The sequence below is a fragment of the Alosa sapidissima genome, chromosome 22 (assembly GCF_018492685.1).
Source record: "Alosa sapidissima isolate fAloSap1 chromosome 22, fAloSap1.pri, whole genome shotgun sequence".
Taxonomy (NCBI): Eukaryota; Metazoa; Chordata; class Actinopteri; order Clupeiformes; family Clupeidae; genus Alosa; species Alosa sapidissima.
The window spans coordinates 11,914,853-11,930,913 of NC_055978.1; the positions used below are offsets into that span (position 1 = coordinate 11,914,853).

Sequence of the window (16,061 nt, forward strand, 5' to 3'; positions counted from 1 at the left end):
TCATTAAAGATCAAATGCAGAGGCCACCACCATTTGGTTTTGCAACTCCAATGAGGTTTCTCCCATGATTTACATTGCTCTCAGATTTATTTTGACTGGAGAAATGGCCTCCATCATTTGGATATTTGTATTCCAGGTTGCTTTAGATGAGTCCCTCAAACCTGGCTGCCCTACTGTGTTGTACAGTTCAGGGGAGGGTCAAACGTTTTTACCCAAGATGCTCTTTGTTCAAGTGAATGCCACAGCCATTTTCATTGCCCAGGGAAACCAGGTGTGTGTTTGTGTGTGTGTGTTTAAAGTGGTTAATCTGGAGGAAACTCAAAGATCTGACAATACTTACATGAGAGAAATATGCTGATTCTTTTTTTTAGATTGATGACATGGTTCTTCTGTGTGTGTGAGCGTGCATAATGTATGTTTGTGCATGTGTGTGTGCATTGTGTGTGTTTGTGTGTGTGTGTGTGTGTGTCTGTGTGTGTGTTTGTGCATATGCACGTGTAGATGATAAAGGTCCCTGTGGCCCGTTGTGGTGTGTATCAGACTCTGGGGGACTGCTGGTTGGCCCTGGACCCCTTCTGTGGCTGGTGTGTGTCTCAGAGCAGGTAAGGGGGCTACACACCTTCCCACACACACTCTAGATGTTGGATGCTAAATCCAGTTTGGCTATACCTGTAGCATCTGACCTGCACTGCTCCCCTGCTCAGACTAAACTCCCAGTGGAGCACTAGAGCAATTAAAAATACAATATTGTATTCAATATTCAAAAATACATCAAAATGTATCTTAAAATAAAATATCAAATACCCTAATTTTAAGTGTATTAAAATAAACTACAAAATACAGTAGCCATGGCATGTATTATTATTTTGAATAATATACTGTATTTTTATTTTGAAAATACTAAATACTCTTTAAAGGGAGCATTAAGACATCTAGACTCAAAACACACCCCTTCTCCCTGGCTTTCCCTGCCCTTTTATGATTGTTACATCTATATTCATGTGTTGTCCTTTAATTGCACTGTGTACGGCACTTTGGTCAGTGTAAACTGTATTTTAAATGTGCATTATAAATACATTTTACTTACTTACTTACTATTGTCAATGCATGCCCAGAATGCTTGATATTGCACTGACTATAATTGCACTGTTGGTCAGGTATGACCCTTTTACAAAAAAGTATAAGTATACAGTCTTTTGATCCCGTGAGGGAAATTTGGTCTCTGCATTTATCCCAATCTGTGAATTAGTCAAACACACTCAGCACACAGTGAACACACAGTGAGGTGAAGCCACACTAATCCTGACACAGTGAGCTGCCTGCAGTGGCGCTCAGGGAGCAGTGAGGGGTTAGGTGCCTTGCTCAAGGGCACTTCAGCCATTCCTACTGGTCGGGGTTCCAACCGGCAACGCTCCGAAGCGCTAACCAGTAGGCCATGGCTGCCCTCCCACTATACACAGTACACAGGTTATTACACCATACAATGAAACCTGTCAAAATGTCTCATGCTCTCACATATAGCAAGCTGCATCTTTCTCATTTTCTTTCCTGCATTTTTTACATTTTCTCTTAGCTTGTATGCAACGTAGCACATGCTCACCAGATTTGCTGTAGTTCTAGTTATGTATAGAGCTATGTTTAGGTCACTTAGGTGACATTTGTTTTTATAAGCGATGCTACCACCACTACGGAATCGTAACCATATCTGCTTTTGTTTCACACCTTCATACTGTATATCAGACCAGCACATTTTTCTTTGTCTATACTCTAAATACTGTATCTACACCTAGTCGGTAGTATATCATAGCCTCTTGACTCATACTGGAGCCTGTGATGGGGAAAAGACAAAGATGGACTTTAACCTTGTGCTGTTTTTGCTTTGATACGTGTGTTTCTCTGAGATCTCACACTTTTGAATGGACTCTTCTGTTAAAGCTTAACCTAGTCCGTAATGTTCCTGATAATTGATACTTCTATTGCCTTTTGAATTCATTCTTCCGTTGGAGACTAACCTAGTTCTTAAAGTTCTTTTCTGTATCCTGATTGCCTGATGCCTAAGAGTCCTCTCTGCAGAGATTAATAAACTACTGATGAGAAAGACAAAACCGAGGACAAAACCTCAGTATTTAAAGATCTTTAAGCAACATTTCTTCCACAAGCCTCAGCCACATTTCCTCTTGTATGCACGTAGCACAGGCACACCACATTAGCTGTAACTCTATGGATTTACTGATGTTTACAACTGATTACACACTAAATCTTGTCACTTGTCACACAATTTTCTAAACATGTCCTCCAAACATCATAACCCGACACCAAATCTGCAAAACCATACACTAATTATCAGTGTTTGACTCAGTTTTCAATTGACTAAAACACATTTTGCAAAACACCACACACAATTTTCTACCTAACACACAAAAATCTAACAGGAAGTAACTTGATTTCGTTCTTCAAACACAACCCATCAAAATGCCACACTAAATCACCAGTGCTTCACTCTTTCTCTTCACATGTGCAAACACTCTTTACTTTACTGAACACCATCCAATCATTGCCTTAGTATAGGTCTATGAATAGATATACTCTCTATATAGGTATAGACCCTTTCAATCTGCTCCTAGAGGATTTCCGGTTGAAATATTCAGAACCAATGGAGATACTTTGAAAATAGAGAAAATACAGTAATCGGACTTTAGCTTACAGTAATGTTCTACAAAAAGTTGACTTTATGTAAAATTTGTCTTTTTACTCTATTTTTGTTTGTCCCCATGTTACAGTACCATTAGCTCAATACATTTTTCTGTGCCTCCAGAAATGCCTTAGGAACGCTTACTGTAGAATTGTTTGTTTCTGCAGTTGAAAGGGTCTATAGGCCTATGAATACATACTGTACACGACCCCCCCCCCCCCCCCCCCCCCCCCGCCCCTCCCACACACACACACACACACACAGACACACACACACTTGTCTTTAGAAAAAAACAAAATCAGTGATTTCAAAACTCCATGTACTGGAGTGTACCTGGTGGTCACTGTATTCTTCTTTGCTTTTTTTCTTGTTTGCTGTAAAATACTGTATTCACAACAGCAAATTATTTGGGAAAAATCACTATTTTTGGTTTCAATATTGCTTGCATTTTTACTGTGTATTTCAACTTCTCTTTGTTGATACCGTAATTACAATGTTTGTAATGTGAGGCGAATGTTTGCTTTAAACATGTGTTTTTGACATTTTGAATGTTGTGTGTCATTTTGCTGGAGATTTGGGGCATTTTGCATTTTGTGTGAGCAGTTGTGGGTTTTGTGTGTGGAGTTTTGAAAAATATACACAGAGTTTTGAAAACGTGTGTAAACAATTGTAAAAAACTGTAAGTGAGTTACTATGTTTAAGTGACTGAACCCCTATTTTCTTTATAGGCGATAGGTCTCAACGCTCCACTTCCTCTAAACCCTACCTCTAATAGTAATAACATGTCTGCTGTTGAGCACTTGCTCATGCCTTACAAGACTTCTATCTTCTGTTCCTCTCTAGATGCAGGTTTCAGCATGACTGTTCCAACTCGGACTGGGTCTCGGTTCCTGGAACGTCCCAGCAGAGGGACATTATGTCTGTCCACATGATCAAAAGCACTGGACAGGTACAGAGGTTTACATTTTGTTGTTATTTTTGTTGTTGTTGTTGTTGTTCATTTCCTATCAGATCCAGGGGCCTATTGCACAAAACTAGGATAAGGGATTAAGCTGGGATATCTTGGTTATCCTGGCTCAATTTATCCGTGATCCAGTTGCACAAAAGCGGGATAGGGGGCAGCAGGATATGTTATGGTATAAGTTACCATGGCGATTTATTCTGTGGAGCTAGCCTGCTCCAGACCAGGCTAAATTCCAGGATCTATTTAATCTCATCCCTTATCTCAGTCAGCAGTCACCACAAACAGAAACCAATAGTTATTCCACTGCCCACTACACATTGTTATCACATATACCTAGACCCACTGTCATTATTTAAACGTTTGTGATCATTAATTAACTTTTACATACTCGCCATTCCCGACCTGTCATGCGACAACGTGACGTCACGGGAGTGCCTAACCATTTCACGCATGGTGGTGCGGCACTAGCTGCAATATTCTCCTAAACAGAGCTGTTGCTGTTTGTTGCTGTTGTGAAAAGGCTATCGCTACCCACTTTACACCGTAGAAGAAGCAATGAAGCCGCTAGTTGCCATGGTGAATCAGTGAATCTGTGATCGGTGGCGGAGTCTATTTGAGGGAGCCGTGAGCGCGCACTTATCCAGGATAGGTTTCACCTGGCTTGATGAATCCTTGTCTGCTCATCCTGGCTTGGTCTTTGTGCAACCAATTAAGCCTGTATGCTCTTGTTTTGGATTCATTGAGCACAGCTCAGTAACTTATCCCGGATGTCTTAATTCTGCTTTTGTGCAATAGGCCTCTGGTATGAGCCTGTGTTTTCTCTCCTGCTAGGACATCACAGTGACAGCTGCACCCAACCTGAACGGAGGCATACGTTTCTCATGTGCTTTAGAGAAGTGTGACAGTCCAGGCCCCTCCAACTGTTCCTGCACCTTCTCTAGTGAGAGCTTCCCTGCTGAAGGTCTGTGAATGGACACATGTCTGCTTATTACTGCTCCAGTAAACCACAGTGGACAGCTGTAGTGCGTCTGACCCAGAGAGCCTCTGTGTGTGTTCATGTGTGCAGGCCTCAGCCTCAGAGTTACGATCACAGTCCAGACGGAGACGCTCACTAAAGATGTGCTTTTGAAAAACTGCTCCAGCATCAGAGGAAGGCCGACTTCTGCTTTGTGAGAAAACTGTGGTTACTTTTTCTCTGAAGATGCTCATTACCTAGTCTATAGACACACAAAGTGCATATTCAAAAAGTACATGTCCAAACCTAGCCAAAAACCAATGCATAAAATCATGTGAATTGATTCAGGCATTTAATCCCATTGTGAAAATGTTCTATCACAAAATTACATTTTGTGTGTGTGTGTGTGTGTGTGTGTATATATATGTGTGTGTGTGTGTGTGTGTGTGTGTGTGTGTGTTCCACAGGTGTATAGAGTGCATGTCTGCAGGATGTGTGTGGTCTCTCTCAGGTGATGAATGTACCTGGAGATCAGCATCCTCAGAGAACTTGACCACCAGAGAGGTGACATGTGCTACACTCAGTACATGCCTCAGCCTTTTCACATTTCCTCTATGATATCTTTACACTCCCTCTTAGCTTGTATGCACACAATATTAGCTGTACCGTTGCGTATTTATAGGTCTGTGTTTGACTGGCGTATTTTCTACTCTCTCTCTCTCTTTCTGTAGGATGTGTGTAAGCATTATTTCTCTCTCTCTCTCTCTCTCTCTCTCTCTCTCTCTCTCTCTCTCTCTCTCTCTCTGTAAGATGTGTGTAAACATTACTCTCTCTCTCTGCAGGATGTGTGTAAACAATACTCTCTCTCTCTCTCTCTCTCTCTCTCTCTCTGTAGGATGTGTGTAAACATTACTCTCTCTCTCTCTCTCTCTGTAGGATGTGTGCAAACATTACTCACTCAAATTCAAATTCAAATGTGCTTTATTGGCATGACTCAGAAAATAGTGTTGCCAAAGCAGTAACATGACAATACAAACATATACAATATTTGTTTTAAGGGGGGTCAAAGAAAGGAAACTTATCTAAACTAAAAGAAAGAAAACTTATGTTTAAAAAAAAAATAGTAACTAAATCCATGTTTAAAGAAAACTTAAACATGTATTCTTAAATCTAAATTTAAAGGAAACTTATACAATAGTCTATATAAAACTATTTAACAAAAACTATATACTGTATGCACTTTTTCTATGTGAAGTTTTCTCTTAAAATGTGGCAGGACTGTAAATATTGGTAGGCTAAGTGGGCACATTTATCTATTTCTCCCAGGAGGAATTGTAGTTTTTGTTCATTGGTGGCAGTCATAAAGCCGGGACAAGTGATTTCAATTTGTGGGTAGAATATAGCTCTTAAGTGTTGATAATTGGGACATTCTGTGAGGAAGTGGCATTCGTCCTCTACTACTCCAGTATTACAGAATTTACATATTCGATCTTGACGAGCTACCCAGGTTTGGCGGTGTCTACCCTTTTCTATTGCAAGGGAATGATCACTCAGTCGATACTTTGACTGGAGTTTTCTATGACAATGGTTTTTAATTTAATTTAAATATGGTGCCAATTTGTAATCAATTTGAATAGTTCTGTAGCAGTGTAGCTTATTTACTTGTTCGATTTTGCATTTCCATGTGTTAATGTAGTTTTGTTTTGCTGTGTTCTCTACTTCTTTTGCTACTGAAGCAATACTTGAGCTGCAGTTTTTCAGGTCGTGTTTTTGTATTATGAAGTTTAAGGGGTCACTCTCTGGGTGTTCACTCCTCAGCTGGGCAGCAGTGTGGTGATATTGCTCTGAATTGCTAGTCTGAAGATGATGCCAGAATTTGGTTGCTCTTTTTTGTATGTCTACAAGGAGGGGAAATCTTCCAAGCTCAGCTCTGCAGCCTAGATTAGGTGCACATCTGTTTAAACCTAGAATATTTTTACAGAATTCCAAATGTAATAATTCGGTTTGGCTTTTGTCCCATGTTTCAAAATTGTCTTTATATTTTATGCCCCAAATTTCGCTCCCGTATAGTAATATTGGCTTTACTAAGGAATCAAAGATCTTTTTCCATAATTTGATGGAAGGATTATATTGAAATAGAGATTTTCTTAACATGTAGTATGTTTTGCGTGCTTTTTCGGATAGGTCTTTGATTGCGTTATCAAATTGCCCTGATGAAGAAATGGTCAGTCCTAAGTAGTTGTATTTTCTTACTTGTTCTAGTTGTTTTCCGCCAATGGTAAAATTATATTTATTTATGTTCGAATGTTTTCTCTGGAAAGTCATTATTTTTGTTTTTTCCATATTGATTGGAAGGGCCCAAGTTATGCTATATTCGTTCAAAAGAGAAAGGCTCTCTTGTAGTCCCTGTGCCGTTGACGATAGCAGGAGAAGATCATCTGCGTAAAGCAGGCATTTGATTTCTTTTCCCAAAAGATTGAGACCAGGCGAGGATGAATTTTGAATTTTATTAGCTAATTCATTGATATAAATGTTAAATAATGTAGGACTCAGGCAACAGCCCTGCCTCACTCCTTTTGTTTGAGGAAAGTAATCAGTTTGTTTGTTATTTATTTTTACACAACATTTGATGTTTTCATACATGTCTTTAATGATGTTATATGTTTTACCACCAATTTCACAATCAAGTAGTTTCAGCAAGAGACCTTCATGCCAAACGGAGTCGAAGGCTTTGCTGAAATCCACAAAGCATCCATATATTTTTCCGTTTTTGACCTTTGTAACGTTTTCTTGTATCAGTGTCTGTAAAGTATAAATATGATCTGTTCTATTTTTTTGTATGAAACCAATTTGAGAGGGGCTTAATATATTGTTTTTTTTTTTTATTAAGTTTGAAATTCGGTTATTGATTATACTACAGAATAATTTACCTAAATTGCTGCCTTGTGATATGCCTCTATAATTGTTTGGGTTAAATTTGTCACCATTTTTGTATATGGGGGTGATCTGACTAATTTTCCATTGGTCAGGAAAGTGGCCTGAGGATAATATTAAATTAAATAGTTTCAGGATTACTTGTTTAATTTTGGGGGTGCTATGTTTCAACATTTCATTATAAATTCCATCAGTGCCGCATGATTTTCTATTTTTCAGTTTTTTTATTTTAGTGTTCAATTCAGATAATGTTATAGCTGAGTCTAATTCATTTAATTTATCTTTTTGTGTTTTTTCAAGTGTTTTTAAATGGTTTGTTAGTTTTTGTTGTGCCAGGTTTAGTTAATCTCTTTTGTATAAATTTTCAAAATGGTCAACCCATGTTTTTCCATTTGCTATTGGGATACAATTTTCTTTTTTGGGGTTGTTAAGGTTTTTCCACAGGTCCCAAAAAGTGTTTTGATCTAACGCATCATTAATTTCTACTAACTGGTTAGTACTCTCTCTCTGCAGGATGTGTGTAAACATTACTCTCTCTCTGCAGGATGTGTGTAAACATTACTACTCTCTCTCTCTCTCTCTCTCTCTCTCTCTCTCTCTGCAGGATGTGTGTAAACATTACTCCTCAGTGCTGAACTACACAGTGAGTTGTGGAGGAATAAACGTTTTATGTCACCCTCCATCTCGATACATTTTGATACTTCTTTATCCAGTGAGCAAACATTTCTTAATTGCTCCACATGACGTCATGTACACACTGATTGGCTAGCTAGGAACAATGTCAACTGACATGTCAGCAGCAACAGTGTGCGGGTACTTTTTCTTTTTTTCTTTATTTCACGGATCTACTTTACCCTGCACATGTACTAAGTTGGATGTGCGTGCACCTCCTGCTACCCTCCATCTCCCACTGACAAGAATCTACTTTATTCTCATGGTCTGCAGACTTTCAGAATCTCATTTGGACATTGTACTGTATCTCTCCATCTCAACCTCTCTCTGTTTCTCTCAATTTCTCTCTCTGTCTCTCTCTCTATTCCCTTCTCTGGTTCTCTCTATTTCTCTTTATGTTTATTAGAGGCCAGAGATTCTATCCGTAACGCCTGATGAGGTTTCCATACATGGCCGAAACCGTGCTGTCATCAAAGGAAGGAACCTGGAATCAGTCACAAAGGTCCGTTTCCAACGAAACATGGACTGCAATCCAAAAGAGTAGGTACCTTTCCTTGCCATGGGAAAATGTTTGAACTGAGTGTGTGAAATGTGTGATCTAATTTCCTGTTTTGTCACGTGACCAGATCCCCAGTGTTGTCCCATTCTGGAAACTCCAGTTCCCATGAGTCTCTGACGTTCCACATTCCAAGCAGAACTGTAAGAGGTGCCATGAGAGTGTGTGTGCTCACGCCGGATGGACAGTGTCATGGCAACGCCAAAATCACCTACGACTCCCCTCCGACCTGCAGCCGTCTGAAACCAAAGACCACTTGGGCCAGGTGAGGACTTTCTCTTCCTCAGATATTGGTACACATAGAGTGTATGGCATACATACATGACACATGACATATAGACTCCTTTTTTCACAGCAAGATACCTTAAATCTGTCTGATTATGTCATATTTGTAAGACTCACTCTGTCCATTTCTTTCCACAAAAAAAGAAATGTACAAAAAAGGCAGTGGTAGCGTAAAGGTTAAGGAGCTGGGCTAGCATGCAGTAGTAGTGTAGAGGTTAAGGAGCTGGGCTAGCATGCAGTAGAAGTGTAGAGGTTAAGGAGCTGGGCTAACATGCAGTGGTAGCGTAGTGGCTAAGGAGCTGGGCTAGCATGCAGCCTGAAAAGTTGTGGGTTCAGTTTCCACGGTTGTGCCCTTGAGTAAGGCACTTAACCCAAAGTTGCTCTGGAGTCAGTGTAGTGCCTTAGAGTAATAGTAATAGAATTGACATAAGTGATATGTGTAAGTCACTTTGGATGGAAAGTGTCTGCTAAATGAATACATGTAAATGTTCTAACTTTTCTGAGGTGGGCAGGGAGGCCCTTTTCATGTCTGTGCCCAGGGGCCCAGTGGCTCATAATCCGTCCATGCTGGAGACCTGCGTTCACACCAACGATTCTAGAACAGAGTTCTAGAATCTTTGGTTCACACTGACACTCTTTGTCTCTCCATTAAGTGTTTCCCTGTCACTGTGCCTCTTCTCCATGTGACGTCATGTCCCGCAGATCACTTCATGTTCTTGGTTCTCCTTTCTGTTCTCCAGTGGGGGCAGAGAGATCTCGTTAGAGGGCTCTAAATTGGAGTTTGTGGAGGCGGTCAAACACAGCGGGTCTTCAGAACACCTCAGACTTCACCGCAGAAATGGGGTAAGATTTAGAGTTCTGTTGCCCCGGCCAGCTAACCTCTTTCATCAAATACATATCAGCCTTGTCAAGATAGTTTTGTATTTATCTATCTAACATATATGAGGCACCTTTATGCTTAGAGGTGCTGTATGCATTTCTATATGCGGTCAGATATGAGGTAGCTTTAAGTCAAGTCAAGTTTATTTATATAGCACATTTCATACACAGAGGTCATTCAATGTGCTTTACATAAACAAAACCAAACGATAATAACAAATAAAAGCATAGAAGGGCAATATAGTCAAAGAATAGTTAAAAGGTAAAGATCATAATAAAAAGAAAACATAAAACACAAGGTAAAATCATTTAAAAATAAAGAATAATTAGTAAGCAAAAACAAAGGCAAAAGTAATAAAAGACAAAGTAGAATAATTATCGAGGCAGATTCAGAATTTGTAACTCGGCACAGTTAGCAGAAAGCGTCTGAGAACAGTTTGGTCTTAAGTCTAGATTTAAAACTGGCTACAGTTGGGGCCTTTTTAATGTCATCCGAAAGTTGGTTCCACAGCTAAGCCGCATAGCAGCTAAAAGCTGCTTCACCATGTTTAGTTCTAACTGTAGGTTTTACTAGCAGGTTTTTCACCTGGGACCTGAGAGGACGAGAAGGTGTGTACTGCTGAAGCATGTCTGACAAGTATTTAGGTCCTGCTCCATTTACTGATTTATAAACAAGCAATAGTGCATTGCAGTAATCAACCCTGCTGGAGATAAATGCATGAATGAGTTTTTCTAAGTCATGTTTTGACATCAGCCCTCTGAGTTTGACAATATTTTTGAGGTGGTAAAAAGCTGATTTAGTTATCGCTTTCATGTGGCTGTTGAAATTTAGATCACTGTCAATTAATACACCAAGATTTTTAACAGTATCCTTTGCCTTCAACCCTTTTGTGTCAAGGAGAGTGGCAACCCTAAGTCTTTCCTCATTTTTACCAAATATAATTACTTCAGTTTTTTCTTTGTTCAGCTGAAGAAAATTTTGAGACATCCAGGTGTTGATTTGTTCTATACACTGACACATAGATTCAAGAGGACCATAGTTGTTTGGTGATAGAGCTAAGTAAATTTATGTGTCATCTGCATAGCTATGATATGAAATCAAATTATTTTGAATGATTTGTCCAAGTGGGAGCATATAGAGGTTGAATAATAGTGGCCCCAAGATCGACCCCTGGGGAGCACCACAGGTCAAGGACGTTGGTGTTGAGGTACAGTTTCCGATGGCAACAAAGAAGCTCCTTTCTTGTAGATATGATTTTAGCCAGCTGATAACTATGCCTGTAAATCCAACCCAGTGTTCTAGTCTGTGTAGTAAAATATTGTGATCAACAGTGTCAAATGCTGCACTAAGGTCCAGTAGCACTAGGACTGATGTTTTACCTGAATCTGTGTTGAGGCGTATGTCATTGGAAACTTTAATGAGAGCTGTTTCAGTGCTGTGATTTGCCCGAAAACCAGACTGAAAGTAATCAAAATACCCATTTGATGTTAGGAAGGTGGTTAATTGATTAAAGACTACTTTTTCAATAATTTTGCCAATAAAAGGTAGATTGGATATGGGCCTGTAATTGTTTAGCATGGAGGCATCCAGGTTATTCTTCTTGAGAAGTGGCTTTACAACAGCTGTTTTCAGTGACTTAGGAAAAGTGCCAGACAGCAATGATACATTTACAATTTGAAGGACATCCGCCGCTATGAGGTGAAAAACAGTTCTGAAGAAATTGGTAGGCAGAGTGTCTAAGACACATGTGGAAGGGCTGAGATTCTGTACCGTTTTTTCAAGTGTTTCGTAGTCTATCAAGCTGAACTCTGACATCAAGTTTAGTTTCCCTCTGTTTGTTGCTGGAAGTTCAGGTTGTTGAATTTGTAATTGAGCAGATATGTTGAGTCTGATTTTGTCAATTTTACCTTTAAAAAAAGATGAAAACTCATTGCATTTATTAGTTGAGAGAAGTTCAGGCGCTAATTGTGAGGGGGGATTTGTTAACTTATCAACAGTTGAAAATAGAATACGAGTGTTATTTGAACTTCTATTGATAATGTTAGAAAAGAAAGACTGTCTTGCTTTGTATATTTCAGAGTTATATGTGCGGAGCATCTCTTTATGGATTTCATAGTGGATCTGAAGTTTGTATTTACGCCATTTTCTTTCAGTCTTCCTACACTCTCTTTTTAGAAGTTTAACTGCTGGATTTTGCCTCCATGGTGCTTTCTGTTTGTCCTTAACTTTCTTGAATTGTAATGGAGCAATGTCATCCATAATGTCATCCATCCTTTATGCATAAAGGTGATAGTAGCATAAAGGTGATAGGTAGTTTTTGTCTGCCTTTTGTGTGAAGCTTTTGAATCTTATGTACGGTGGCCGGCAGGTGCGAACAACGTGCAACTTATGACACACACAAATCAACAAAACACCTAGCCTGGAAAATCCAGACCCTGAAAATCTAGAAAGATTAAGGGTCTGGCAAAGAACAATGTAATGGCCCAACTCGAGGGGCGGCAACAAGCATGCATTTAAAAATCTCACTGCATGCAATTGGATTACACTAGACCATGTTTACTCTGAATGATTTCGGACTTCGACGCGAACGATAACACTACGACCAATGTGTACTGTCCTCCAATGTTGCAGTGCTGTCTTCATCAGTTTAGCTGGTTCCTGGAATGTTGGGGTAAAAGTAACGTGCATCATTGCTCTTTGCCAGAGTGTCTCGCAGAGACAATTTCATTGTGCTCTCGCGAGAACTCTGGATTTCCAGGGTACAAAACACCTGCAAATAGACAAAACACAAACAACTTAAGAAAACATCTTCATCTTCCTTACTATCACATTTGACAAAGTGAAACAACCTGCATTGAATGTCTTCACCTTAGGAATAGCATCATTACTGCAGCTCTATCAGCTGAATGCACTTCAGCAATAAAAACATTGCTTTGAAGGGTGTGGTGTTTCTTCTTAACCATCTAAACCACCAGTACTCTCAGGTGAGTCAGTGGAGGAAACCACAGAAGGGGTGGCGGAGGACATGTCTTCATACACACACGCCCACACACAGAGATACACACACACACACACACCCACACCCTCACACACTCTCTCTCTCTCTCTCTCTCTCACACACACACACACACACACACACACACACACACACACACACACACACACACGCACCTAAACGTCAGCCAGCAGTGTGTACAGTATGTGTGAATAATTCAGTAGCTCAAAAGAGTATATATACAAAAAAACACACACACAATGGGCAAAACCTCTCAATTCGTTTGCAAAATGAAACTTTACATTCAAAACAATGTTATTTTTTCTCAAAATGGTATTTTGTTTTCAAATGACCCACACAAACCATCATATGAATAAGAACCAGTTGAACACTGACGTGCTCAATGTAAAACTCTATGATGAATGGAAAACACTTCTTCTCCATTCATCATAATGACTAAGGCCTTTTTTTGTTCAGTGTTACACTTACTACAGACAGTACATACATAAGTGTGTTGTAAAATATTTGAGAATATTGTTTTTATACTCAGAACACACAAATACATGGTAACAAATATATTTTATTTTTCCCACAAAAAACAATGTACACAGTGTACATCCCAACCAACACATAGTTGCACATACAGTGGTCTACATACAAAACAACAGAAGAATTTACTGTATAAACTATGTTGCATCCTCTCTTCTGTTTGTCTGGCCACAGCACCTCATCCACATCACAATCATTATGCTAAAGCTCTGTTTGCTAATTGTAAAATTGTGTGACAGGTGTTTGCCCATGTGATGAGTCAGTGTGCATAGTAGGGCAATTAACTTTAGAATTTGAATGGCAGTGTGTTCCTTGTGAAAACGATATTTTCTTCATGAAAATTGTGCCATATGCAGATAATTGTGTGTAGTGTTTTGAAAAAAAGTGTGTTTTAGAACTGCAAATTCAGTTTAAAGCTGGCATTGTGCTTGTAATTTAGCAGAATTGGTTCAAGGGGTTGGTGCACGAGTTACATGTTGTGGTCATTGTGTCTCAAGTACCAGTATTTGTGTGTAAACAATTGAGAAAAACTTGATGGTCACCCTCCAGATGACTGTGTGTGTGTGTGTGTTTCATGGTCATCTGCACCTCCAGACGCCTGTCTACTCCACCCCTGCTGGTGTGCTGGACTCCTCTGGGTCCAGACAGGTGTCTGTGGAGCTGGTGGTGGGGAACACCTCAGTGACCTGCAGAGAGGAGCTCACCTACCACCCAGACCCACAATTCACCAGCTTCACCACCACACGCATCGGCAATAACATGCGCATAGTCATTCAGGTAGACAGCAGTCCATCCCCAACTAGGGTATTTGTGTGTGTGTGTGTGTGTGTGTGTGTGAGAGAGATTTCCTACTCCTATTACATACAGCACATACTGTGCACACATGAAATATACCCTGTTACCATCTACCTGTCCTTTTTGCTCTTCTCTCTACTTTTCCACCTTTCTTTCTCTATCACACTTTGTCTCCCCACCTCTCTCTGTCTCCCTTTCTCTCTCCGTCTCTCTCTATTTCTCTCTCTGTCTCTCTCTCTATCTATCTTTGTCTCCATTTCTCTCTCTGTCTCTGTCTCTTTCTTGCTCTGTACAGAAATCGGCCGACGCTCTACAGTTGAAGGGGTCAGAGGTGGATGTTCAGGTCAGACGGGGGGCGGAGTCCTACAGGTGTGTGATGGACAGGATTGAGCGCAGCTCTGATGTGGACTCTGTCATCTGTGAGGTCAGCAGCGTGACAGACATCAGCGTAGCTGTGGACACACTGACGGCAAGTGTTTATTTCCAACAGTGGCCACAGATAGAGGAAGCAGTAAAACGTCTCTTTGGGAGTTTATCTGCTACCATAATGCATTTATATACAAATGCATAAAACGCCTCAAATATAGTTTATCAACACATTTAGAAGACGTAGAAACAATGACCAATTTATGATCAACAGTTTATGACATTGGTACCAGCTTAGAAGTATTAAAAAAAAAAAAAAAAAAAAAAAAAAATATATATATATATATATATATTCTTAAAGCATCTATTCCAGAGTGGATCGTGACTCAGATATTTTAATCTGAAACACACTTGTCTTCTCTGTTTGTACTCAGGTCCGTGTTGGAGGTTTCTCGGTGGTTTTCCAGACATCTGACTCTCAGCTGTACAGAAACGTTCTGATTACTCTCGCGCCGGTCGTGCTTTGCATTCTTGGTAAAAAATGTAATACAAATTTACTAATTAAAAAAATACATATTTTTTACAAAACAATTAAATCACACATTTTCACCAGCCCATTTAGGATCATTCAGAACTACTACAGATAGTTATGAATGGATCGCCTCCATTTTGTACCTGAGATGTGTGCTGCTGATGCATCTATTCTGTTGTCTCTCCCTTTTGTAGTCCATTATCTACTGCTGTCACAGGAGAAAAGCAAGACCTCCAGTGGAGCTGGAAGCTGTTGAACAGGCAGACAGAGACGACCGCGCTTTTGCCTGTGACTACGGCCGAATCATACAGCTGTAGATGCTTTAGTAATTAGCTTCTTCAACTATATTAAACGGAAGTGGCTACATCAGCGTGACCGTGGCCCATTACGTGTACTGTATGTGATGTGGACATTCGGAATATTTCTATTTTTTTTTTTTTTTTTTTGCGTGGCACTTGCGCTCCACTTCAGTTGTGCTTTCATTGTATCCTGGGGGTAAAAAAAAAAAGATACACACTATCTGTAAACTATGTGTTAATGTTGTCTGAACAGTTGTCTGTTATGGTTAGTTATAGTTAATTCATTAGCAGACATTGTTATCCAAAGTGACTTACAAATGGACAGTATACTCAGCTATCTGTTGTTTGTATCTGTAATTTGATAGAAAAACACTATCTGGCAAGTAATGTAATATTATAATTAGCTTGCATTAAACATACCATTATGTCTGCAATGACACTCTTCCACGGCATTGCTTTGCATGTATACAATACAGCACCTCTTGAGGCACAAAGTGGTATTACAAGGGACTTCAGTACAGTATGTCATCATGCTTCCATTGGTGGGTAATTATTTTGGTAACACAGAGCATATGACCTCCAAATGG

At 39.7% G+C, this 16,061-nt stretch overlaps 1 protein-coding gene across 1 annotated transcript in view; it reads left to right on the forward strand.

The window, feature by feature from the left end:
• The window catches only part of LOC121696983 (plexin-C1-like), a 16,495-nt gene extending 444 nt beyond the window's left edge, over positions 1 to 16,051 (forward strand). The window contains exons 3-16 of the mRNA XM_042078213.1: positions 137 to 271; positions 502 to 602; positions 3,536 to 3,641; positions 4,488 to 4,617; positions 4,723 to 4,825; positions 5,079 to 5,175; positions 8,150 to 8,188; positions 8,624 to 8,757; positions 8,844 to 9,038; positions 9,799 to 9,901; positions 14,077 to 14,259; positions 14,573 to 14,746; positions 15,078 to 15,186; positions 15,370 to 16,051. Coding sequence (XP_041934147.1) covers positions 218 to 271; positions 502 to 602; positions 3,536 to 3,641; positions 4,488 to 4,617; positions 4,723 to 4,825; positions 5,079 to 5,175; positions 8,150 to 8,188; positions 8,624 to 8,757; positions 8,844 to 9,038; positions 9,799 to 9,901; positions 14,077 to 14,259; positions 14,573 to 14,746; positions 15,078 to 15,186; positions 15,370 to 15,431 — 1,590 coding nt within the window. The 5' untranslated portion in view covers positions 137 to 217 and the 3' untranslated portion in view covers positions 15,432 to 16,051. The remainder of the gene's footprint in view (positions 1 to 136; positions 272 to 501; positions 603 to 3,535; positions 3,642 to 4,487; positions 4,618 to 4,722; positions 4,826 to 5,078; positions 5,176 to 8,149; positions 8,189 to 8,623; positions 8,758 to 8,843; positions 9,039 to 9,798; positions 9,902 to 14,076; positions 14,260 to 14,572; positions 14,747 to 15,077; positions 15,187 to 15,369) is intronic.
• Positions 16,052 to 16,061: the final 10 nt, after the last annotated feature.